At 41.3% G+C, this 26640-nt stretch overlaps 1 protein-coding gene across 2 annotated transcripts in view; it reads right to left on the bottom strand.

Moving 5' to 3' along the window:
* FAM184B (family with sequence similarity 184 member B) overlaps positions 1 to 26640 on the bottom strand; it is a 92993-nt gene that overhangs the window by 26459 nt on the left and 39894 nt on the right. For both annotated transcript variants that reach the window (XM_073342435.1, XM_073342436.1), the window contains exons 3-7: positions 22531 to 22666; positions 22275 to 22423; positions 21190 to 21396; positions 15860 to 15970; positions 14312 to 14449 (exon numbers count right to left, since the gene is read on the bottom strand). In XM_073342435.1, the coding sequence (XP_073198536.1) occupies positions 14312 to 14449; positions 15860 to 15970; positions 21190 to 21396; positions 22275 to 22423; positions 22531 to 22666 (741 nt within the window). The remainder of the gene's footprint in view (positions 1 to 14311; positions 14450 to 15859; positions 15971 to 21189; positions 21397 to 22274; positions 22424 to 22530; positions 22667 to 26640) is intronic.

Genomic DNA, 26640 nt, shown 5'->3' with positions numbered 1-26640 from the left:
CAGGGCTTAGTGCTAAAGGCCTATAGACCCACAGCAACCACTCCCCAGGCCCCTGATAGGATGGACAGGCAGCACTCCATTGGGTACCCGGACTACATAAAGACCCCAACAGGAAAAGGAAGCTGTCTAAGCAACAGACTATTGCCTGGTGGTTCCTGCCTGACCCTACCTTGTTCCCCTGCAACCTTGCCCCACCTCACCTCCCCAACCCACTGACCCAACCCAGCTCCTTGGGTTGCACCTTCTGGTAACTGACCCCTGTGAGAACTCCGGCCATTTCCCCAGACTGCCTCTGATACTGATTGACCTCCCAGCTACCTCACAACCTGTGCACACTTGACTACTGCTCTGGACTGCCCCTTAGCCATCTTGTCCACCAGGCATTACGGTTTGCTCAGACCATGTCAGTCTCCGCCTGGATTGTCCTACCCAAAAAGCGTATAAAACTCACAGGTGCAGAGTCACAGGGGATGCTGAGCCTCCAGGAGCAGATCACTTGCCTGCAGGTGGAAAACCAAGCTTTACAATGGACCAACTTTGTGCAGAAAACCACACCCTTCAAGAACAGCTCACAAGACTGCAAAAGGGAACATCTCCTGCAGCCTCACAGCCCACATTGCCTTCAGGAGCCAAACTCACAGAACCTTACCAGAGTGCTACAACGGGGGTTTAATGAAGCAGTGCAGGGTATATTTCCTGGGAATTGGCCAAGCGCCTCAAAACAGGCAGACCCATTCATAAACTGGACCACAGTACCTAGGGCCCTACCAGATCTGCAGGCAGATCAACCAAGTAACCCTCAAACTTCAAATTCCCCAATATCTTAAGGTGCAACCTGTATTTCATGTCACCCTCCTTAAACCCCTCTCCAACAATCTTTTTCCCAACAAAAACAACTTCCCCCTCCACCAGTCCAAGTCCAAGGCAAATACCTGGTCCACAAAATGTAGACTCATAGATATGAAGAGGGAAGATATGGTACCTCATCAACTGGGAAGCATACAGGCTGGAAGAGCGGTCTTGGGAACCATCAAGTGCACCCTCCAGAAAAAGCCAGAGCCTTCCACAGAGTCCATCCAGACAAGACTGCTCCTTTGGTGCCAGGATGGGAATAGGGGTTATCTCAAGACCCCAGTATTAAACACATGCCCACCAGCATCATCCTTAACTGCTGCACCACAGTAGGGCACTGAAATGCCATTCCTGACCAATAACCGTAGTGCTCAAGGCCTACAGACCCACAGCAACTACACTCCAGGTCCCTGATTGGATGGACAGGCAGCACTCCATTGGGTACCTGGACTATATAGAGGCCCTAACACGAGGAGGAAGGTGTCTGAGCAACAGACAATTATCTGCTGGTTGCTGCCTGGACTGCCTTGCTGCTTTGCCTGACCCTACCTTGTTGCCCTGCTGCCTTGCCTGATCTTATCCTGCTACCTTGCATTCCTAATCCGCTGACCCAGCCCCTTGGATTGGATCTTCCAGCTATTGACCCCTGTGAGAAACCTGACCATTGCCCTGGACAGCCTCTTATATGGATTGACCTCCCGGCTACCTGACAACCTGTGCACAATTGAGTTCTGCTCCAGACTTCCCCCTACCCTGCTTCAGACACTGGGCATTAGAGGTATGCCTCATAATGCAAACTTTGGTTCATTTTCATCATGATTTCATTCCCCTCTGGGAACATTATGTCTGAAAACTTTTCATGGAATAAAAATTCCAGATGATTTCTCAGATTTCTGGGAAGAGAACATTTTCTTGGACCATGCTGGTAGCTCACTAAGCCTCTCTGCTCAATGGATACGCAGTTCCATGGCCAGTTTTCTAAAACTCTCCCTTGCATAAGTTGATAGGATCCCACCACTAGAACAGCACTTTTTTCCATTCTAGTATTTCAAAAATATTTATGTTCCCCAAAGTTAGAGCCCCTATTGGTGATTGTCCCTGACCAATGATGTTTTGTCTTGCATCCACTCCATAAAAATGTTCACCTTTAACCTTGCAGATGTGGTGGAGAGCGCAGCAGACTGCAATCACATGGCCGGCATTGCCCACAAGGGCACCCAAAGAGGTCAGTAAATTGCACCATCTCACTGTTATCCTGCCAAAGCTACACTCCACAACCATCCCATAACTTCTGGTCATGTAACTGAACCTTCTTCTGCCAGGTCCTGTGTTGTCTGGATATGGTTTCATGAGCCATGCTAGGATCAGGTTCCCCAAAATAATGGTAGGCACCAACACACCATTGATAATGATATTATTAGGAGGAAGTAAGGCCCCAGCTTCTCCCAGCAGGTAGTGTCTAGATCTCCTGACAACCCACACGTCAGGCACTTTGCCATTGCTATCAAAGTTGGTGTTTATGAAACTGTTCATGAAATGCCATCCAGTGTCTCGCCGAATGTCTATTCCACTGCACAAACGATTCACCTGCAAGCAGGGGCAGCTGATCATGGCTTGTCCCCAGGCTGGAACAGAGAGAATTTGAGCAGGTTGCATAGCCAGAATTGATTTTTACAGTATGGCAACCTGAAAGCACTTCCGCACAGGCGATCGGGAAAGACAGACAAGTTGTAGCACTGGAGCAGCTCCATGTGGAGAGGACGCCAAGGACTATGAGATTCATAGATTCATAGATATTAAGGTCAGAAGGGACCATTATGATCATCTAGTCTGACCTCCTGCACAATGCAGGCCACAGAATCTCACCCACCTACTCCTGCGAAAAACCTCTCACCTATGTCTGAGCTATTGAAGTCCTCAAATCGTGGTTTAAAGACTTCAAGGAGCAGAGAATCCTCCAGCAAGTGACCCGTGCCCCATGCTATAGAGGAAGGCGAAAAACCTCTAGGGCCTCTTCCAATCTGCCCTGGAGGAAAATTCCTTCCCGACCCCAAATATGGCGATCAGCTAAACCCTGAGCATATGGGCAAGATTCACCAGCCAGATACCCAGGAAAGAATTCTCTCTTGTAACTCAGATCCCACCCCATCTAACATCCCATCACAGCCCACTGAATATTTAAAGATCAATTAATTGCCAAAATCATGTTATCCCATCATACCATCTCCTCCATAAACTTATTGAGTTTAATCTTAAAGCCAGACAGGTCTTTTGCCCCCACTGCTTCCCTTGGAAGGCTCTTCCAAAACTTCACTCCTCTGATGGTTAGAAACCTTCGTCTAATTTCAAGTCTAAACTTCCCAATGACCAGTTTATATCCATTTGTTCTTGTGTCCACATTGGTACTGAGCTTAAATAATTCCTCTCCCTCTCCGGTATTTATCCCTCTGATATATTTATAAAGAGCAATCATATCTCCCCTCAACCTTCTTTTAGTTAGGCTAAACAAGCCAAGCTCCTTGAGTCTCCTTTCATAAGACATCCGATGAAGTGAGCGGTAGCTCACGAAAGCTTATGCTCAAATAAATTGGTTAGTCTCTAAGGTGCCACAAGTACTCCTTTTCTTTTTTTCATAAGACAGGTTTTCCATTCCTCGGATCATCCTAGTAGCCCTTCTCTGTACCTGTTCCAGTTTGAATTCATCCTTCTTAAACATGGGAGACCAGAACTGCACACAGTATTCCAGGTGAGGTCTCACCAGTGCCTTGTATAATGGTACTAACACCTCCTTATCTCTACTGGAAATACCTCGCCTGATGCATCCCAAGACCGCATTAGCTTTTTTCACGGCCATATCACATTGGCGGCTCATAGTCATCCTATGATCAACCAACACTCCAAGGTCCTTCTCCTCCTCTGTTACTTCCAATTGATGCATCCCCAGTTTATAACTAAAATTCTTGTTATTAATCCCTAAATGCATGACCTTACACTTCTCACTATTAAATTTCATCCTATTACTATTACTCCAGTTTACAAGGTCATCCAAATCTTCCTGTATGATATCCCGGTCTCTCTCTAAATTGGCAATACCTCCCAGCTTTGTATCATCCACAAACTTTATTAGCACAGTCTCACTTTTTGTGCCGAGGTCAGTAATAAAAAGATTAAATAAGATTGATCCCAAAACTGATCCCTGAGGAACTCCACTGGTAACCTCCCTCCAGCCTGACAGTTCACCTTTCAGTAGGACCCGCTGTAGTCTCGCTTTTAACCAATTCCTTATCCACCTTTCAATTTTCATATTGATCCCTATCTTATCCAATTTAACTAATAATTCCCCATGTAGCACGGTATCAAACGCCTTACTGAAATCTAGGTAAATTAGATCCACTGCGTTCCCTTTGTCTAAAAAAATCTCAAAGAAGGACATCAGGTTAGTTTGGCACGATCTACCTTTTGTAAAACCATGTTGTATTTTGTCCCATTGACCTCAATGTCCTTAACTACTTTCTCCTTCAAAATTTTTTCCAAGACCTTGCATACTACAGATGTCAAACTAACAGGCCTGTAGTTACCCGGATCACTTTTTTCCCCTTTCTTAAAAATAGGAACTATGTTAGCAATTCTCCAATCATACGGTACAACCTCTGAGTTTACAGATTCATTAAAAATTCTTGCTAATGGGCTTGCAATTTCATGTGCCAATTCCTTTAATATTCTTGGATGAAGATTATCTGGGCCCCCCGATTTAGTCCCATTAAGCTGTTCAAGTTTCGCTTCTACCTTGGATATGGTAATATCTACCTCCATATCCTCATTCCCATTGGTCATGCTACCATTATCCCTAAGATCCTCTTTAGCCTTATTAAAGACTGAGGCAAAGTATTTGTTTAGATATTGGGCCATGCCTAGATTATCCTTAACCTCCACTCCATCCTCAGTGTTTAGCAGTCCCACTTCTTCTTTCTTTGTTTTCTTCTTATTTATATGGCTATAGAACCTTTTACTATTGGTTTTAATTCCCTTTGCAAGGTCCAACTCTACTTGACTTTTAGCCTTTCTCACTTTATCCCTACATGTTCTGACTTCAATAAGGTAGCTTTCCTTGCTGATCCCTCCCGTCTTCCACTCCCTGTATGCTTTCTGCTTTTTCTTAATCACCTCTCTGAGATGCTTGCTCCTCCAGCTTGGTCTACAACTCCTGCCTGTGAATTTTTCCCCCTTTCTTGGGATGCAGGCTTCCAATAGCTTCTGCGGCCTTGATTTAAAGTAATCCCAGGCCTCCTCTGCCTTTAGATCCATAAGTTCTTCAGTCCCATCCACTTCCCTAACTAATTTCCTTAATTTTTGAAAGTCAGCCCTTTTGAAATCAAAAACCCTAGTTGCAGATTTATTTTTGTTAATCCTTCCGTTCAGTTTGAACTGAATTAGCTCATGATCACATGAACCAAGATTGTCCCCTACAACCATTTCTTCTATGAGGTCCTCACTACTCACCAAAACCAAATCTAAAATGGCATCCCCTCTAGTCGGTTCAGCAACTACTTGATGAAGGAATCCATCAGCTATCTAGGAAAATCTGAGCCCTATTTTTATTACTAGCACTTGTCCTCCAGTCTATATCTGGGAAGTTAAAGTCTCCCATGATCACGCAGTTTCCATTAGTATTTACTTCATCAAAAACATTAAAGAGGGCTCTATCCATATCCAAATTAGATCCTGGCGGTCTGTGGCACACCCCAACACTATCACAGGGGAGGCTCTAGTAGTTTTCTTCCCCAATGTGATTTTTGCCCAGATGGACTCTGTCTTACCCATTCCATTGCTTCTTATTTCTTTACATTCTACCTCATCATTGATATACAATGCTACTCCACCACCTTTACCTTTATTTCTGTCTTTCCTAAACAGCACATACCCTTCAATACCCGTAGTCCAGTCATGACTACTATTCCACCATGTTTCTGTTATCCCTATAATATCTGGTTTCACTTCCTGCACCATAGCTCTAGTTCCTCCATTTTGTTACCTAGGCTCCTCGCATTGGTGTACAAACATCTTAATTTTTGCTGTTTGGCCTCGCTCACATTCTGTACCCAATTAGGCACACCTATGAATACAGGCTTGGAATAACAAGTAGCTATAGTGTCATTGTGGACATGGCTACATAGGGTATGGCACACGTGCATCTCTGCAGTGTGGACTGGCAGCTGGCTTGACTGACATGTGGACAAATGCATATGAGCCAAGACATGGGTAAACTCTCAATGTAGACATATCCATAGTCAATGGTATATTAGCTTTCCTGTGGGGCTGGGCATAACACACATTAGCATTAATTTAGTCCACAGCCTATTTCTTTTTCTGGGCCCAAATACCACTGAGAGGAAGCATCAAAGTACAATTTTCAAATGAGGTGTTTGGATTCAGGCTTTGTATTTTCCAATTAAAAAACCCAGGGTGCTTTTTCCTTTTGTGAATCAAATAAATATGAAGAAAAGAAGAGGGACATCTGAACTCCAACTGGGCTTACCAGGTTAGAAAGCTTCCAGACTCTAAGGGGAAACTAATGGTTCAAAACATTGGTAATATTAAGTTCACACTGACTAGGAACAGGTTGAGCAGTAAATCTGCAGGGTCACAGAGAATAATGGATGAAGAGGAAATTGGATGGAAAAAGGATTTCCTATTTCAAATATTTTATTTTGTAGAAACGGAGTTGGGAGCAGGGATGAATGTGCTTTCTTAGGAATACATTATGCACCCCACTATTTCTAATATCTTAGACAGACGTCCAGAAACAAAGGCTACATCCCACTAAACTTCTTTTTCTTATCTTTCAAGCCACGAAAATGGGTTTCAAGATTCACCAATGCATGCCCTCTCTCCCCATCGTTTTGCTACGTTCAGCCTTTTTGCAGTCTTTCATTGCTTCAGAATATCTGGCCAGACCCTCAGGTGGTTTAAATTGGCATAGCTCTACTGATGTCAAAAGAGCTATGCCAATTTACATCAGCTGAATATCTGGCTCATTTTATTTGGCATTAATAGTCAATAATAATAGCAACAGCTTGTATGACTTTGTATTTTATACCATCCTACTGCAAAACAAAGCCTCTTGAAAGCATAGTCTGTTGTAGACCTAATACCATAATTCATACACTTCCATCCAACAAGACTTTGTGTTAAGGGACCTAAAGATGCATCAAATCCCTTTTCCACAGCTCCAACAGCAAGTAGCAGTATGTTTACTATGTGCTGCTGAATTATTTTCAAATTTCAAGAGTATTGTGGAGTAAAGAGGGTAATTTTAAATTGTGGGATACCAAGTAATTTTAAGTTTAGAGAAACAAGAAGTGGTAGGCTGGCACTTACTGATTATTGTTCCTCTTATTGTCAACTCAGGGGTGTGACTCCCACTATTTTAGTCACAGGGGTTCTTTTAGGGGACACCGTAATTGAGACCAGAATCACAATTATTAGCAATGGCTATTTTATCATTAAAGAAAGGCAAAGAAAACATTAAACAAAACAACACAAATAATAAACTGGTTATTTCCATTACAATCGCACCTGTGTGCCTCTCTGTGCAGAGTTTTGGGAGAGATGCCATCGAGAGTGAACTCGACTCTTAGGTGTTCTTCATCTGGTAAATTTAATCCCAAAGTATATTGTTTCATTTCCCAAAATTATTGTGAATTCATTCATATCTGAACTGCCTATAGCTGAGCAAACAAATTTGTTTATAAGTAGGTAGATCCTGTTTATTTTATAATAACCAGCTAGTTTATACATGAGAAAGTAAGCAATCTTAACTGAATACTATGAAATCAAAGGGAGTTACTTAGAAGAAGCCATTTAAAGAGTCACCTTAAATTAGGCTATTTAACCAATATAAAGAATCTAAAATCCAATTAAGTCCCATTATTTCTTGGTTTATTAATGTTTAGCCCTCTCCAAGAATACATGGTCTAACCATTTGGTGATTAACAAGAGAAACTGTTCATATTTTAAGTTACAATTGCATTTCAATATTCCAATAAAATCATTACAAGAGTTTTTAAATCTAATCCCTTGACAGTGTATTAGTTAACTTTTTCTCACCAATCCACATTCAACTCTTGGGGAGGTTGTCCTTGGCTTGTTCTCTTCTTGAGTCTTCTGTTTTTCTTGTAAGCTTTAGTGGTCTAGAACCCACTTCATCGGATGCATCTGATGAAGTGGGTTCTAGCCCACAAAAGCTTATGCCCAAATAAATCTGTTAATCTTTAAGGTGCCACCCGACTCCTTGTTGTTTTTGTGGATACAGACTAACACATCTACCCCCGATACTTGTTTTTCTTGTGTGTCTCTGGTAGCTTGCTTGTAGAGATTGACAGGATAAGTTGTGGAGTGCTTGCTGTTTAAGCAGAGTAGCAGAGCAGGTGTGTGTGTGAGGGGTGTTTACTTCAGAGTTTTTTTATACTCTTCTCCTTCCTAATTCCATGGAACTGTAGGAAAACACACCTTTTCCAGGTTTGTTTAGATTCAAAGTCGGTTGCTGTCACTCTTTCACTGGCTCTATGCCTTTGGGATTGGCTTAGGTGACACCTATAGCTCCTGAATACTCGTCTAATTGCCTTTGTTATTCTTGTGGCAGGACAGCATCAGACAACTTTTAAACTGAGTTTTAACTCTCTCTTTTTATTCAGTTCACTTTCTGAGATATTCCTTCCATTTTATTAGAATTTGTCAGGAAATGAAATTTTGTTTTTAAAGAGTCCAAACACTCCTATTATTTATAGGAGCCAAGTGTTTGGCTCTCAAAACAGTTTTTTTAAATTAAATAATTCGCAGAAAGTCTTTTGCTTAAATAGTTATTTAACGAGTTATTAGTTCTTTATAACAATTTTTGGAGAGATGATTCTTTGTGTCTTCCTCAGATGGGTGAGGGAGTTGTTTGCCCACTGCCAGGAATTAATTAATTAATCAATTCCCCATTAATTTAAATATTCTACTCTTAAATGTCTTCTTACATTACTAATTAGTTCAGCAAGGTCTCTAGATCCTATGTCAGTACATAAAGCATTTTACCATTGTCATAACCATACAGCTAAGGGTAGCCTAGAATTCCTCCTTACCTGTAAGGGGTTAAGAAGTTGAAATAACTTGGTTGGCACCTGACCAAAAGGACCAATGGGGAAAGAAGATACTTTCAAATCTGGGGCGGGGGGGGGGAAGGGAGGGAAGGCTTTGTTTGTGCTCTTTGTGTGTGTGTTCTCTTGGGAAGCAGAGAAGCACGAGGTCAGAAAACTCCTTCTCCTATAAACCATCCTAAAGTGAGTCTCAATATTGCAAAAAGAGTAAGTAAATAAGGCAGGGCGCATTAGATTACCTTTTGTTTTCAACTTGTGAATTTTCCTTGTGCTAAAATGGAGGTTTATCCCTGATTTTTTGTTACTTTAAAGTTTTGCCTAGAGGGGAATCCTCTGTGTTTTGAATCTGATTACCCTGTAAAGTTACCTTCCATCCTGATTTTACAGAGGTGCTTCTTTTACTTTTTTTTCTTTATAATAAAGTTTTGTTCTTTAAGAATCTGGTTTACCTATTTGGTTGGTATGTTATTCTCAAGCCTTCCCAGGAATGGGGTGTAGGGTTTGGGGGGATATTTTGGGGGAATAGGAATTCCAAGTGGTCCTTTCCCTGATTCTTGTCTAAATTACTTGGTGGTGGCAGCGTACCATCCAAGGACAAAGGATTTGTGCCTTGGGGAAGTTTTTAACCTAAGCTGGTAGAAATAAGCTTAGGGGGCTTTCATGTGGGTCCCCACATCTGTACTCTAGAGTTCAGAGTGGGGAGGGAATCCTGACAACCATTTATAAAGCTATGATATTAGGAGCTTTGAATTTAGCTAACATATTTGCAAACATGTATTTCACAAAGTTGTTTGACATTTCATTTAAGAAATAAACAAAAGGTTTAAAACATTTCCAATTACACATATATTTCCTATAAGATTTTCTGAATGAAGATTTTAGGGTAATTAAAAAATTCATTTCAACAGAGATATTTATAGACTTTGTTGTGTGGATTTACTTAGAAGTTTCTCTTCGGAGGGTGAAAAAGCCCACTTTACCCCTAGATTTATTGCTTTGATAATTCAACCCTACATTTCTTTTCAAAAGCAGGTCTCTTCCTAAAACGTGAATGTTTTACATTGTTTGTCTTGAGATAAGGCTGACATTTGTATCAAACCGATATTTATATAAGGTGGGGGTGTCTAGATGAGACACTATGGGGTAATGAACATTGTTTTCTGACTAAGGAGGGGAAACTTCCTGACATTTGGCTTATCTCCATGGTGATAGAAACCTCATGGAATTTCTTTGATTAGCTTGAATATTTTGTGTCATAACTAGCTAATCATACTATGTAGTGTTATATTTTCAAATATCCTGGCTGTAACATACTTGTAGCTATATATCTTAATATTCCATAAAGACACAGACAACTTTGTAATGGCCTAACCAATGACCTAACAAATAGTTTCATTAATATCATTTTTTCACCAATATTAAGGTCTTTTTCTCACAGTATGCTTGCACTTGTCCCTCTAAGAACAGCTGACTTTGCTTCCCAACCTTCTCCCCTGCCCCTTCTCCCACAAAAAAAAAGAAAAGAGAAAATGACTGATAAAACATCCAGTGTGGTATAGAAAGAATATGAATTATAAAACTTTTAAAATATTTCAGTTTTCCTCAGAAGTCTTATCCTTTTCTAACCATAACTAGGATCTCTTTGTTGGGAAAATGGGTTTATTTCTTTCAATCCATATTCTGCTCTCTCTACACATGTGGAAATCCCTATTTGCCAAGGTTTGGGGGGCACTAGAAATGTCTTGTATGGATAAATTAAACAGCTAGACACCAGTGAAAGATTTGTATCTTTCTAAGTGACTTATATGGTCCCCATCACCTTATCATAACCCCTCACAATCTTTAATGTATTTATCCTCACAACACTCCTGTGAAGGAGGAAAGTACTGTTATCCCCATTTTACAGATGGTGAACTGAAACACAAAGAGATTAATCAATTTGCCCAAGATCATACAGGAAGTCTGTGGTGGAGTAGGAAATTGAACTTGGGTCTCCTAAGTGCTAGCTAGTGCCCTAATTCCTGGACCTTCCTTCTTTCTGGTGCCTGTAAGAAGAGTGAAATACCAGGGCTGAGCTCTGCTCTTGCAATCAAAGAGAAGCATTTGGCTTACTGTACTAGCTATCTGATTACAAAGAAAATTTGATGTTCTTCTTGCTATCTCTATTGTAAGGGACTGCATTCATTTGGAAGACTTAAAACTGCCTTCTGATGCATTCATATTAGAATTGCCACTTTTGAGAATGTGTTCAGTGAGCTGAGGTGAAAGTGGGCCAATACGGGCCGGTACGGTGTACCAGTAAGAAGTGGCTGCCGGTATGGGCCCGTACACAGCCGATATTAAAGCACTGCAGCGGCAACGCTTTGACATCACTAACCCTTTTGCACCACCCCCCACGTCAGTGGCCCTGCTGATAGGGTCCTTAAACCACGTGCATGGCAGCGCTTTAATGTCATTGTCCCAGTAAGAAGTGGCTGCCGGTATGGGCCCGTACACAGCCGATATTAAAGCACTGCAGCGGCAACGCTTTGACATCACTAACCCTTATGCACCACCCCCCACGTCAGTGGCCCTGCTGATAGGGTCCTTAAACCATGTGCATGGCAGCGCTTTAATGTCATTGCCCCTTTTGCCCCCCCCAAGGTCTGCCAGAGTGGGTGGAGGGGAGGGGCAGCTGCCCTGGGGCCTGGTGATTTAAAAGGGCCCAGGGCTCCCAGCCGCTGCTACCGCAGCAGCGGCCAGAGCCCCAGGCCCTTTAAATTGCTACTGGAGGCCTGGGCGGCGTGGGCCAGGCAGCGCTGAAGGGCTAGCTAGGGGAGGCTGACCCCCCGCAGCTCTGCCCCTTCTGGCCGAGGCCCCGCCCCTTCCGGGGCCAGTTAAGACTTTTAAGTTACTTTCAGCCCTGTCAGTGAGACAAATTTGGACACCCATGATGTTGCAATGTTTCACTCACAATATGATGATATTGCATCAAAATGGCACCATGTTAGACAAAACATCACAACATAGTGACACAGTGTCACCATGTGATGTTCGCAAAAAGAAAAGGAGTACTTGTGGCACCTTAGAGACTAACCAATTTATTTGAGCATGAGCTTTCGTGAGCTACAGCTCACTTCATCGGATGCACCATGTGATGTTGTTTTGCTGGCTCCAAAGTTATTTCAGGCTCATTTAAGGTCACAGGTTCACCCCATCAATACTCAGGGCAATTCCTAAATGGGGAAACCAAGATGGGTTACCACGTTGCCATTATTATTATGTGTACTCTGGTAGTACCTCAGGTACCTCGAACGAGGATCAGGGGACCGCACTGTGCTAAGTGCTGTCCATGCATATAACATGAAAAGATGGTCCCTGCCCTTCCATGCTATGTATCTTGTAATATCAACTCCTGCACTTTAGTACATATGGAGAAAGCTCCTAAAGCTTTAAGGAGATGACCAAATATGCCTAAGCTTTAGAATTTTATTTTAGTCCATTTCCCACATGCTTCCTTCTGAGAGTGAGAAGAGGCAAGAATTTGATTTATTTAGTTTACCTAGAAAATCTCAGTGGTATATCAATATTGTGTTTTCAGGAGCATCCAGAGTGAGATTTAATTATAACGCTTCCCTCCACTCTGCACAACACTCTCACTACTTCAACCAACCACAAATGTGCCTTATGCAGCTATTTTTAGGTCTGAAATTGTGTCTAGGTTAGAACTGGATTAGTGATAGCACACTGCTTAACCTTCGAGGCAGAAGCTCAAGACTGAGCTATTTCAGTGTTTCCAGCTGGGAATCATGTCTTTAGCAAAACACAATACTGTTCATATAGTACACAGTGGTCTCCTGGCTGTGAATACTCAGTGCATGTGAAAGGGTAGTATTATCAGTTGATTGGACCTCAATCCTTGGGCAATTGTGCCAAGAAATGATGGTTCTAGACAAGCAATTTACAGAGCGACATCAAGAATCCACATGTCCTTTCATAGGAAATCCTTTTCTCTATGCCAGAACTTGCAGATGAATGGATGACTTTACAACCTAGTGAATGGAACTTCTTCACCTATCATACAGTCAATCTGTGGAACTCATTCCCAGGGGAATTTGTGAAGGCCAAAACTATCATTGGATTCAAAAAAGAATTATTGAAGTTTATGGAGTTCAATGGCTATTAGCCAAGATGGTCAGGGATGCAACCCCATGTTTTGGGTTCCCTAGCCTCTGACTGCCAGAAGCTGGGAGTGGACGACAGGGGATGGATCACTCAGTGATTGCCCTGTTCTGTTCATTCCCTTTGAAGCACCAAGCATTGGCTACTGTCAGAAGACAGGATATTGGGCTAGATGGACCATTGGTCTGACCCAGTATGGCCTTTCTTATATGTCTCTTGAGATTACAATGATTTCATAACCACACCACAGGACTGGAGGTCAGGAGGCCTAGGCTACATTCCCTGTATTGCCAGTAAGACTTCCTCTGTGACCTTGAAAAAGTCACTTAATGGCTCTCTGCCTCAGTTTCCCCATCAGTAAAATGTGGACAATAATATTTATTTTCAGGTATGTTTTAAATAATTATTGTTTATAAAGTTCTTTGAGATCTTTGCATGGAAGGTACTCTATGAATGCACAGAATTATTATGACAACTGATGATTTCCAAAAGCAATCAACGCTTATTATCATTATAATATTCAAGCATTGTTTGAGAGTGACATTATTTCATGGTAAGGAAGAACCTCTCAACTTTGAATGTACTAAGAATATGTGTATTTTTGCAGGATGACAGAAAGGCACAAAGAGTATTGTGACTTCTGGCTTCCCAAATGACGCACCGTATTGCATCAGGCACCCTGGAAGCCACAAAAAGACCATCTGAAATACGTCAAAATGTATGTATCATCCACAGGCAGTCTTTTTACAGGGGCGCCAAGAGGCAAACAGAGAGAAACTGAAGCAAAAAGGATTTAGATGGAGTTCAGATTACAGTTATATTCTCAGTTGATAACACTAGGAAATTAGTAGAAGGCCCACAAGACAACTGTTTGATGTTGGAATGTGCAGTTCCCCTTCATTCAGGGCAATGGAACCCTATGTTTTCTGTGTCTTTGTACACTGAATTATAGTAAGTCAAGAAGACAGAGTTTATTATGACCACCTTGAGTCTGTAAGTACCAGCTGAGACAGAATGTTTTGGTTGGCAGCAAGTGGTGTCATGAGTGCTCCCACTGGCCCACCCCCCTGTGCTGGAAGTGAAACGGTTTAGAAGTGGTGAAACGGAAGATACAGTGTGATGGGAAACCTAAATTGCAACATAAAATCAACAGGTCCTACCTGTGCCTCACTCATTCCGTAGCGTGGGCTATCTGATTCCTGTTGCCTCTCATGATTTTTTCTGGAGTGAGAGTGAAGAAATTCTTTGTATCTGGGAATGTCCTGATTTTGCCTGATAAAATCTTCAAGCCTTAAAACCTAGGTTGGCAGGCAAGAACAACAACAACGACAGATGAAAACTTCCCCGTTCCCCAAAACCCATCTGCTTATCTTTAATGTAATCCCAGAGAAGCAAGATACAGGTCAGTTAATTTGTTATTCTGGGCAGGACATCAAATGTAATGAGATGGAAAAGCAAATATGGTGTTGAGCATCATCAGTGCATGTCACCATTGCATTGAATTCACTTATAATATGATGAGAACAAGGAATTTCCTGGCCTCTGACAGCTTGTTTCCTGTGAGATAAAATGTTAAAAATGCTCACAGGCAAAAATCTCTGAGTAGCATATGAAAAGGAAATATTATGTATGGAAAGTTTTAAAACAGGTAACATTTCCCTAGGAGATCTGGCTGATGCAAGGGAGAAAGCTGGGAGAAGATAAAAATGCCGTCCAGATTCATGTAGATCAAAATTCACAATTGTCAGCATCCTTACAGATGTACTGTTTCTCTGGGTAAAGAAGTGCTTTCATGAGGGTTCTGTTTTTATTTTGACAGGCAAATTATTTATCGAACCTTCAGTCATTATACTCCATAGGATAAACATTTTGACAGATATACTTATTTGGCAAATGCATATTATTTAGCCCATAGATTATACACAAGTGCTACAAAGGCATCATCTGGATTTTAACATGTCTCAGACTTATTTTTCAGCTGGATTCTGTATTAGAATAGACACTTCTATGCTAAAAATGGATTAGGGATACACTGTGACTTTGCACAGCCCTTAGCAAGGCCTGGTGTGTAAGCTGCAGCACTCTCAGAGACACTATGACTCAGAGACATACCTCTGGGTCCCAATTCCTCCCCTGCATCCTTTTCTTTCCTGGGAGAGGGGTGGGACTAATTGCTGCCCTATACCAGCAGTAAATTACTATCTATCCCATGCAAGCTCAGCTACTCTGGCTAGTGAGCATGGAGGATAGAGCCAAAGTTCCATCCATTCCTTTCCCCTCTCCGTCATGTGCTCCATGGAACGAGTAAGCAGGTTACTTCTAGGCACCTGGATCCAAGATCTGGGGGAGCCCATATAGGGGAGCTAGTAAGGTTCTTATTCCCCTCTTGCATGGGCACATAGTCCAAGTCACAATCTTGCCCTCATTAAGTCAAATTTCTCATTAGAGAGCTATGGAACAAAAAACAAAAATCAACAACAAAAAAAGAGTAAGCCTATATGAAGCTCAGTGAAAATTAATATCATTTTGTTAAAATCTTTGTTGACATTTAAAAATAATAATTTCTGATATTTCTACCTATAGTCTTTGCAAATTTCCTTGAAGGATATTGCACACAGCAAGGATTATGAATCTCATTAAAAATCTTTCGAATGAGAAGAAAAATTAAGAGTCCTTTTAATATCACAGTGGATTTATGCCCAGCATACCTCAAGTGAAGAGTCCTGAAGTTTCCTACTTAGGGCTTCTTTCTCCTTCTCTAGCTGCTTTATTTCATTCTCAGCATTCTTTCTTAATTCCTCTAACTGTATCTGAACCTCCTAAAAGTAAATTAAAAAAATTACAAACATGCAGGAGCATGCCCAGAGTATACATCATAGAAGGAAGGAAAGGAAGTGTCTCAGTAGGGTGGAAGAGGTATGGACAATATGTTTCAGGAACATGAACAGAGGCAGATCACAGGAGTCCATACAGTTCTATGAAAGCTAATAATAATACTTAAGCACTTGAATGGCACTTTTCATCCAAGGATTGTCACAGCTTTTTGCAAAGAAAGTTAAGTATCCTTGTCCCCATTTTAGATCTAGGGTTTTAATTAGGGTTTTCTGTTGCACCCCTCACTGTAGTATCTAAGTGCTGTTGGATGATGAAACAGAGACAGAGAAGGGAAGTGATTTGGCTGAGGTCACAGAGTGAATCAGTAGGAGAGCTTAAAATAATGGTCTTGACTGGAAGTCAGACCAGAGCTAGACCACATTGTCCCTTAGCAAAGGATTGCAAAAGCATTGGCAGAGAATGCATATTAATAGATAATGGAGTTCAGTCACTAATTTCTGCATTTTAGAAAATATAATTATTAATCAATATTATGAAATCATATCTCATTACTTTGCAAGCAACTTTTATGTGGAAAAATCATTGAGTGCAAGTCTCCTACAAACAACCCATTAGAAACTGTTATCCTTGACCCTGATGATGCTTCCAGCATAACTGAATTGTGGTGAGGATTTCCATGTGAGGGCGCGAGGGAATTTCAGCTGAAGAAATCGATACACTTTCTCACGACTTAGTTTTAGGATTCACACTCTGTCATGTCTCTTCAGATTCAGCAAGGCTGCCTCCATGCATTCTGCATAGCCATAACAGTTTATTCAATAATAGATACTGCTCTCCTGTAGTGTCTCTCCTTACATTAATTACAGAGTCATCTAAGTGTTTTGTTCTGTTTCTGTGATCAGCATAGGCTTACACTGGCTGTGGTCTCAATCTTCCACCAAAAAGCAGCTTGGAGTATTAAAACTGCAGTGGGTAGATGACACTTGTCTGATATTGCTTCTATGTTCAAGAAGGGTTAAAGTTGTATTAATGTAAAAACCATCCATCACATTTTTAAACATGTATTTACTATATCATCAAAGTCTGATGACTGATAATCTCAGTAGAGTTTCTAGTGGAAAGGTATACACATCTCAGAAATCACCATTACAACTGCAACCTTAATGACAACCCCAGTGGAGAAATCAAAAATTAAATGAAGATTGAACTGCCATCTCTCACCCTTAGAAACTATCCCTCCAGTTCAAGGTTGATGCCCATTGGCAGGAGAGTGACTGGAAGCTTGCAGTGATGCTGCCCATGATGTATCTGCTCAATGGATGGAGGATTTCAGTGTCCAGGGTCGTCAATCCAATGCTTTTATAGTTAATTAAATCTCCTTTCAGGGCATGCACAACTTTGTACACATCATTGTCAAAGCAGAAGGTGGGGATTTACCCAGTTTAACTCATCTGACTCCCTGTGCTCTGAGCTGAACATGTACCCCTGAGTGTCTGAATACCTGCACATTTAGAGTGCTCATTTGCTATAGAAAGACTGAATATGCAACTCCTAAATATTTCCTTGGGCAGTCTGTTTGAAGCTCATTTGCATACTTGCTCTTCTCATCTGTGTCAACTTGCTGACTGAAAACATTTCTCCAGCAGCTCTTGAGAGACCACTTCAGGAGGTTGGGGGGAAGGGAGGGGGAAGGTGAAGATGCCAATTCTATGAACTTCAGCCCCAATGGAAGTCTATAATGTTTAAAGCAGAATGACTTAAAAGCATTCAACATAACAGAATGTGAATGTAAACTCCTGAAGAGACAAGTAATATAATTAAAAGGAAGGTACAAGGTTAGCAAACACAAGTAAAGACCGTGGAGTAATGGGGATTCCTCATAGCTAACAAACAAATGGAAATCTAGCACCAATTCACAGTGTGGAGGTGCTGTGAACTGGCAGACAGAGATTAACAGAGAACTGAGAAGAGAGTTGGAATAGACAAAATTAGTTTTAAAAGAAAAGGAGAAGAACAAATGGTCTTGTGGTTAAAGCACTGAGGATCAGAAATCTACACAAGCTTTCTGTGTGAGCTTTGGCATGTAACCTCTCTATGTCTGTTTTCCTAGCTGGAAAATGGGAATATTATCATCTCTCCCTACCTCATGAAGCTGTTGAGGAACTTAACTCATTAGATCCTGGGACAGAAGTAACAGTAGCAGTGAAAAATATTATTTGACAAAAACAAGTTTTGTTTTACTGTTTATGGAAGATGCCTACAAGCAGTATCTATATCTGTGCATTTATCACTGACAAAAAAAGTAACTCACATTTGAACCTGGAAGTTTAAATTGTGCACACAGAAAACGTCCTGTGGCTTTTCCCAGCGCCATTTGGCATACACATGAGATTGCTCACATAGATACGTGCTATTCACAAATAAGGGGTCGGATTTTCAGAAGAAGGCTTCCCTTTGTGTGAGCACAACTTTGCCTGTTCAAACACCTGGACACGCCCTGTTCAAATACTTGCACTTTCATGGTCAGGGGATGGAATTTTCCACACACAGTTCCCTTTTTGACAAATGAGATTTTGTGCATTTAAACTCTATTGCTGCATGCACATGTATTAGTGCTTCAAAAAAAATTTGAACAGCACCTAGCACAATGGGGTCCAGCTCTTGACTGGAGCCTTTGAATGCTATTGTAATATAGATATATATTATTATTAATGAGCGTATGTATGCAGATGTTTTGCACATGCAAATGTGCACACACATTAAAGGGGGCCAGGCTGTGGCCCCTTAAAAAAACAGCGTAGAAAAACTATGATTTTTTTTAAAATAAAAAAATTGAAGGGTTTTTTAATTTAAATTGGATTTTTTTTATTTAAATTAAATGCAGTTTTATTTAAAATTAAATTTGAAACTGACAACTTTTGTTGAGGCCTAAACTTATTATAATACATGAAATAATTTAAATAACTACAATAAATATTAAAGAGTACATGTTTGTTGCCAAGTTTTAAACAAAATCAAACCACTGAATGGGTGGAAGTCACTGGCTAAGCACTGGAAGCCAAGTTTGCTGAAGTGCTAAACCAGCTTTTGACATCAATGGCCTCTTCTGTAGGTTCAGAAACAATATTTTCTTCATTAGTTTATTCAGCTAGATCAGTTCAATGACAAGTTCATTCAAAGTTAAGAAACCAACTGGGAATTGAAACAGCAGGAAAGCTTGTTTTCTTTCACCAATCTATGAATAAAAATTAGATGTGAGAGAATGTGATCTCCTAGTTCATGAAGGACACGGTGATCAAAAATAATCAGTTCAATTCACTAACTACAGATAATACATCCTTTGTTTAATAAAATCAGTTAGTTTTAAATGCAAAACATGTGTTGATAAACTTTTTTTCTAATGTATCCAGCATTTAAGGTTGTTTTATTTAATTTTTAAAAAGCTGTTTTTTGCATTGTTAACTTGAAATTCCATCCAAATAGAGCTTGACACAAATCACAAGGGAAAAAAAGCACCATCTAGTAAAAAGTTAAGCTAAATAATTACTTAAACAGATGTGTATTAGATATAGGGTATCCTACCGGTTAGCAAAAAGAAACACCAAATTTAGTGTAAAGGCTATACTTAGTTGCAAATCAATCTTTCTTTAGGGAAATAATTAAAAGGTACACATGCAAAATTTGATTAAAATCGATTATTTAAATCAAAGTTTTCTGCTTGCTGATTTAAATCTCATTTAAATCAAAGCGATTTAAGTCAATCCACCCTGTTTAAAAATTAGGGTTACTCACAATACAAATGAAAACTCAAACTGCTTTGCACTGTTACATCGAAGAACGTGCGTTCAATCCCCAGACTTTTGCTCCCCAGGCTCGCAGGGGCTAAGAGTACTACAAAACAAGGTACTCAGCAGCTAACAAGCAGGGCAGAGTGCCTTACGTGGCTTAGCAGCAACCTCCCTTATGCTCTTTACAAGGATGTGTGCTCAGTGATTCTTAACCAGAAGTGGAACTCCAAGGAGAAAAGTGTAAAAGCAGAGAAAATAGGGTAGGGAAGCCCTTGCAGCTCCAACAAGGATGTGAATGATACCCAGACCAGTTGGTCTGATTGCTGTGTTGTGTGCTCTAATAGTTTTGCTTATATATCTTATAGACAGAAATAAGCAAGTCCCATTAGGAGACAGAGGGCCAAATTCTTTTCTGATTTAGGCTCTGATTCAACATGCCATTTAAGTATATGCTTAATTTTAAGTCCCATTGGGATTTAAGCACCTGCTGCAAGTTAAACAGGTGCTTAAGTGCTCTGCTAAATTAGGATGGACTTAACACATGTATTTAGGTGCTTTGCTGTATCGAGGCCTTTGCAATGTGCAAATTCACTGAACCGAAGGGAGTGCAACCCACGGACACAAGAGCAGAATTTATCGCAGAGGGTTATTTCTCAAAAAACTACATCTCTCTGATGAATCTCTTTAGCGACTGGGTGCCAATGCTATGCCAACAGTTTAAATTAAAGTGCAGTATAGACTCCTACAGTATTTCCATGACTACTGTTGTTACCAAGGCAACCTATTTGGATCTGAGGGAAGACAAGAATTACTCCTACTGATTGGAATTAAGTATGGAGATTAGTATCAGTTTATTTAGTCTCTTCTGTGCCTGGGTGGCCACTGGTTCCTGCAGTCAGCAGCAACATCTGACCTGCAGAACTGCATTCTGGAGCCAATGATGAGTGGTGCTAAATCCTCTCAATTCTATTATCTTACAGGAGGTTATCAACATCTTGCAGGATTGGGCTCTATGTTTGGAAAATGTGTAAATATTGAGTAGGTCAATGTTATTCGAGTTTTGAATAGCAAGGATCCATATGAATTTAAATTTGAGATTGGAATATACAACCCCTGGTCATTATCCCTTGGGATGGACATTAATTTAATCACATTGCTGTCACAGGCAAGGCATTCAAGCATAGGCACTGCCAAGAACACAGGAGTCACATCAAGGATAAATTCACTTTGACTGTGAAGCTTTTCTTAGAAAAACCACCAGTTCAGTTCACTTTTTAGAACAGAAATGCAGCAACAAAATCCTTTCATTTTCTAGTAACTCAAAGTGCCTCCAGTTAGAATAATGAAAATTACTATGACCAATGAGATTAAAAACAGATGAATCAGAGTATCTATTAATAGAAGAACATCCCTACCTTCTGCAATATTTTTCTTTCAGCTTCCATGGAGGTTTGAGCAGATTTGATTTCCATTGTGTGTTTCTTTACAAGATCTTCCAACCCCTTCACAAGCTGCTCCTTCAAACGCATTTTCTCCTCATCTGACTGTTGTTTAATTTTATGAAGTTCTTCTTTGTGCCGTTGCTTTATATCTTCTATTTCAGTAGCTGCAGCTTCCATGGCCTATAAAATACAGTGGCCTTATAAGAAAATCAAGATAAAGTCCTGGAGCCTGAACAGTCCACCTATTCTGTAGGGGATTTCCTGTCCTCTGAGGTGAATTTCATTGGACAACACTGGGTTCTTGTAAAAAAAAAAAAAAAAAAAAAAGCACTCCCTTCCTGTGAAATGTTAAGGCTCCAGGACTGTACACAACTTTTATAATCTAGCTTCTCACACTTTTTCATATTGCAATCTACTTCTGAAATTAGAGATCTCCTCATGGACAACTGCACTTTCATGGCGATACACCACCATGAATTTGGTCCCCGCTATGTTTCTCACACCAAGTGTGTTTTTCTAACATCCAAGTGCAATAATCCAGTAAGGGGAGCTAACAGATCATGGTAAAGAGAGTTTGGATTGGATAATTAATTTAGCAGGAGGCATTGTGATCAGGGAGCTATTAGGGTCTATAAACTCCTTACTGGTGGGAGTTCATTATTTGAACTTTTGTTGTTAAGCTTCTAAATGGAATCGAAAAGTTTCTTTTTTTACATTAATCAGCATCTTAGCTTTAGGAAGTCTGCCTTGATCCTCTCCCTTTTTAAGGGCTTGATCCTACAAGCTATTGAGCATTCTGCCCTGAACCAGGAAAGCACTTAAGTATAAGCCTCACTTTAAGCATGTGAGTAGTCCAAGTGAAGTCAACCAAACTAGTCAAGTGTGTGTTTAAGTGCTTTGCAGGATTGGGCCAAACACTCAGTACCTGGCAGGACTGAGGCCTATACACGTAATCCAAAGTCCACGGAAGTCAAAAGAAAGATCCCCATTAATACCAATGCACTTTGGATCAGGCCCTAGATGGGGTACCATGCCTTAAGAGGTCTGGGAGTAAATACCTGTGTAAGCACCTGTGTGTCTTCACTGCCTTTCTTCATTTGGCTTTGTTTGGTGGAGGTCATTTGCTGCAGCTGCATTATTTGATTCTTCAGTTCATCTACTTCTTTCTCAGCTTTGCTTTGGGAATTCAGTACAGTTTCCATTTCTTCTGCGGTTGTAAGATTTACATTTCAAACAACATACATCACTTGGGAGTTTACAACGTGATTGACTAGCAAGGGAAATATTTAACAATGACATTAATGAGCATCGTACCTGCGTTACTCAATATTTCATTCTCCTGGAGCATGAGCCTCTCTTTGGCTACAGTCAGTTCTTCTTCCAGTTTTTGCACTGTGCTTTGGGACTCCAGAGTCTCTTGTTGAGACTCCTTAAGCTGTATTTCCAAGTCCTAAAATATCATAGGATATCACTTATTTCTTTGGCATCTTGCATATAGTCCATTTTATTCTCAAGGTGCAGAGGTCACCAAACAGTCACCAGTCACCATTACTATATAGTGATGCCTCAGACCTTGGAAACTTAGAGGTAAGCTAGTTAGTTTTGCCTCTGTCAAGCACTGCAATACCTCCAACATCTATTAGAGAGATTAGAACTTTATTTAAACCAGCTTCATCACACATGCACTGGCTCTGAAATAATAATAATAATAATAATTAATAATAAATTTGCTCTAATATGGGGCCTTTCATCCAAAGGTCTCCAAGCACTTGTCATGCACTGAGGAAAAAATAGAAAATTCATCACACTTAAATATCCTTTTCCTTTTATGTTTAATGCATTTAATGGCTTTCCTTGCCAGTATTTACTAATGATCAGAGATATTTGTGACTAAAGAAATTTCTTCTTCACAGTTTGTCATCTTGTATGTGTTTGCGAAAGGTAGTCATAAATATGTAACAGTAGAAAAAGCCACCTTATGAAGGAGAGCTTTTATGTGAAAACAAATATTAACAAAATATTGGAAACTACATTTTGTGTAACTGTTCTCTTTCTCCCCCAAATTTATCCCAAAGTGAGAGTTCTTCTTTCAACACTCAGGGCAAGAGTCTAAGCTTATGTGAATCAGCATAGCTCCATTGGCTTCACAGGAACACCACCAATTTACACAGGCTGAGGATCTGGCCCTCAGAACAGATCTTCCTAATGTAATTTCAACCTGAGCCCCATTCAGCTGATACCAAAATCAGAAACTAAAAGCAAAAGACCTGAAACTGCCTCGACACCTCCAGTTCCTTTTTTATTTATTTATTGCATGCCAGAAACACTGCATTTTCTTCCATTTAAATCAGTTTCTGCTAGCAATACATAAACTATTATGGTATGTGGAAAACTAATAGATATAAAACAGTTGCATGTTATAATATGCATAAACTATAGGCAACATGTACACATACACCAGTAGCATGAAGTCTTTTATATTTGTACTATTACGTGTATAATTACAATCTAATCTTTATTTCTGGGACCAGGTTCTAGGAAGTGTTGTTTCTATCCCTCAGCTTCTGCTTCTTTCAGATTAGCTAGTTCAGCAAGGCCCAAATTTAGCAAAGCATTTAAGTGAATGCTTAATTTTAACTTCAGTGGGGCTAAGCAGCTGTTTAAGATTAAGCATGCACTCAGTTTAAGTGATTTGCCAAATGGGGGCCTAGATCCTACAGGCCTTCTAGCAACTGTAAATTAAGACTTAATTAACTGTAAAGTTAAAATTTGAAATATTACATTCTTAAGAACAGATACGGGACCCTGAACACAGCTCAAGTAAGTGAGTTGCATGTAGAAAACTTCCACAGGGGTCACTTCAATGGGACTACTCACTTGCTTAAAGTTAGCTACATGCTTAAGTATCTTGCTGAACCAAGGTTTGTGTCTGGATCCCCCCACCCTGTGTGATGGAAGGGCTTACCCAACTCTGTGGCATCATCCTCCCCCTCTTCTCTGGAGTGTGGGGGAGAGGGAGGCAGTGGAGTCTGGACACATTCCCCATCTGGCCTTGTGGAATTCACAAAGAACAGGTGATGTGGCCTGGGGCTGTCTCATTTTTTTTTTCTTGAAGCCCCCCGTCAGCAGGGATCCACCTTTAAGGAGGAGTCTGTGCTTGTGCAGCTCACTCAGAGCTGTACTGCCAGTCAGTGAGGTGGGGACAGAGGGCACCAGCGCTCTCGTAGGGGGAAGGAGCTTCCTTGTGTCTGGCCCTGGCCACCCATGGACCCTGGGAATCGGTGAGGTTCCGAGCCTTGACGGGGAGGTAAACCCTGCTCCTGCACCCCCAATGGAACAGTATAAGGGAATTTCTGTGAGGGGATCCTTATGATTTCCAGATTTCCTCCTTTTGAGCCCCCTCCAACAGATTATTCCCCATTGAGGAAGTGATCCGGCCTATTATCATCATTGTATCAGAATCTCCCAAGATGCACGCTTTATTAAATGCTACCTAAATTGAGGGTCATGACTAGGAGCATACAACATAAAGCAGCTGAGGTCCAACCTGCTGTCTTGCTGGCTAGCCTCTCTACCCAAGAATGCACCTCATATTGAAGTGGATGGGCTGCTGATGGCTAGAGGGTGGGAGGATACACAGCTGCCGTCCCCCATTCCTTGCATACCCCCTGCCACACTTTGGCAACATTACTGCCCCCTTCAGTAGAGGCGGTTAGGGACTATTTAGAAAAGCTGGACGTGCACAAGTCCATGGGGCCGGACGAGTTGCATCCGAGAGTGCTGAAGGAATTGGCGGCTGTGATTGCAGAGCCACTGGCCATTATCTTTGAAAACTCGTGGCGAACCGGGGAAGTCCCGGATGACTGGAAAAAGGCTAATGTAGTGCCAATCTTTAAAAAAGGGAAGAAGGAAGATCCTGGGAACTACAGGCCAGTCAGCCTCACCTCAGTCCCTGGAAAAATCATGGAGCAGGTCCTCAAAGAATCAATCCTGAAGCACTTGCATGAGAGGAAAGTGATCAGGAACAGCCAGCATGGATTCACCAAGGGAAGGTCATGCCTGACTAATCTAATCGCCTTTTATGATGAGATTACTGGTTCTGTGGATGAAGGGAAAGCAGTGGATGTATTGTTTCTTGACTTTAGCAAAGCTTTTGACACGGTCTCCCATAGTATTCTTATCAGCAAGTTAAGGAAGTATGGGCTGGATGAATGCACTATAAGGTGGGTAGAAAGCTGGCTAAATTGTCGGGCTCAACGGATAGTGATCAATGGCTCCATGTCTAGTTGGCAGCCGGTATCAAGTGGAGTGCCCCAAGGGTCGGTCCTGGGGCCGGTTTTATTCAATATCTTCATAAATGATCTGGAGGATGGTGTGGATTGCACTCTCAGCAAATTTGCGGATGATACTAAACTGGGAGGAGTGGTAGATACGCTGGAGGGGAGGGATAGGATACAGAAGGACCTAGACCAATTGGAAGATTGGGCCAAAAGGAATCTGATGAGGTTCAATAAGGATAAGTGCAGGGTCCTGCACTTAGGACGGAAGAACCCAATGCACAGCTACAGACTAGGGACCGAATGGCTAGGCAGCAGTTCTGCGGAAAAGGACCTAGGGGTGACAGTGGACGAGAAGCTGGATATGAGTCAGCAGTGTGCCCTTGTTGCCAAGAAGGCCAATGGCATTTTGGGATGTATAAGTAGGGGCATAGCGAGCAGATCGAGGGACGTGATCGTTCCCCTCTATTCGACATTGGTGAGGCCTCATCTGGAGTACTGTGTCCAGTTTTGGGCCCCACACTTCAAGAAGGATGTGGATAAATTGGAGAGAGTCCAGCGAAGGGCAACAAAAATGATTAGGGGACTGGAACACATGAGTTATGAGGAGAGGCTGAGGGAGCTGGGATTGTTTAGCCTGCAGAAGAGAAGAATGAGGGGGGATTTGATAGCTGCTTTCAACTACCTGAAAGGGGGTTCCAAAGAGGATGGCTCTAGACTGTTCTCAATGGTAGCAGATGACAGAACGAGGAGTAATGGTCTCAAGTTGCAGTGGGGGAGGTTTAGATTGGATATTAGGAAAAACTTTTTCACTAAGAGGGTGGTGAAACACTGGAATGCGTTACCTAGGGAGGTGGTAGAATCTCCTTCCTTAGAGGTTTTTAAGGTCAGGCTTGACAAAGCCCTGGCTGGGATGATTTAACTGGGAATTGGTCCTGCTTTGAGCAGGGGGTTGGACTAGATGACCTTCTGGGGTCCCTTCCAACCCTGATATTCTATGATTCTATGATTCTATGATTCACCTGGCAGCTGAGGGGAGGATAAGTTTTCAGTCAAGGCACAAGGTTCACCTCTCTCCCCCACGCATCATCTACAGCTTTAAGAGAGGGTGCTGTTCCGGAAGGCTCCCCAATGGATTCTTAATTGT

The sequence above is a fragment of the Lepidochelys kempii genome, chromosome 4 (genome assembly GCF_965140265.1).
Source record: "Lepidochelys kempii isolate rLepKem1 chromosome 4, rLepKem1.hap2, whole genome shotgun sequence".
Taxonomy (NCBI): Eukaryota; Metazoa; Chordata; order Testudines; family Cheloniidae; genus Lepidochelys; species Lepidochelys kempii.
This window is presented reverse-complemented; position numbering and strand designations above follow the sequence as displayed.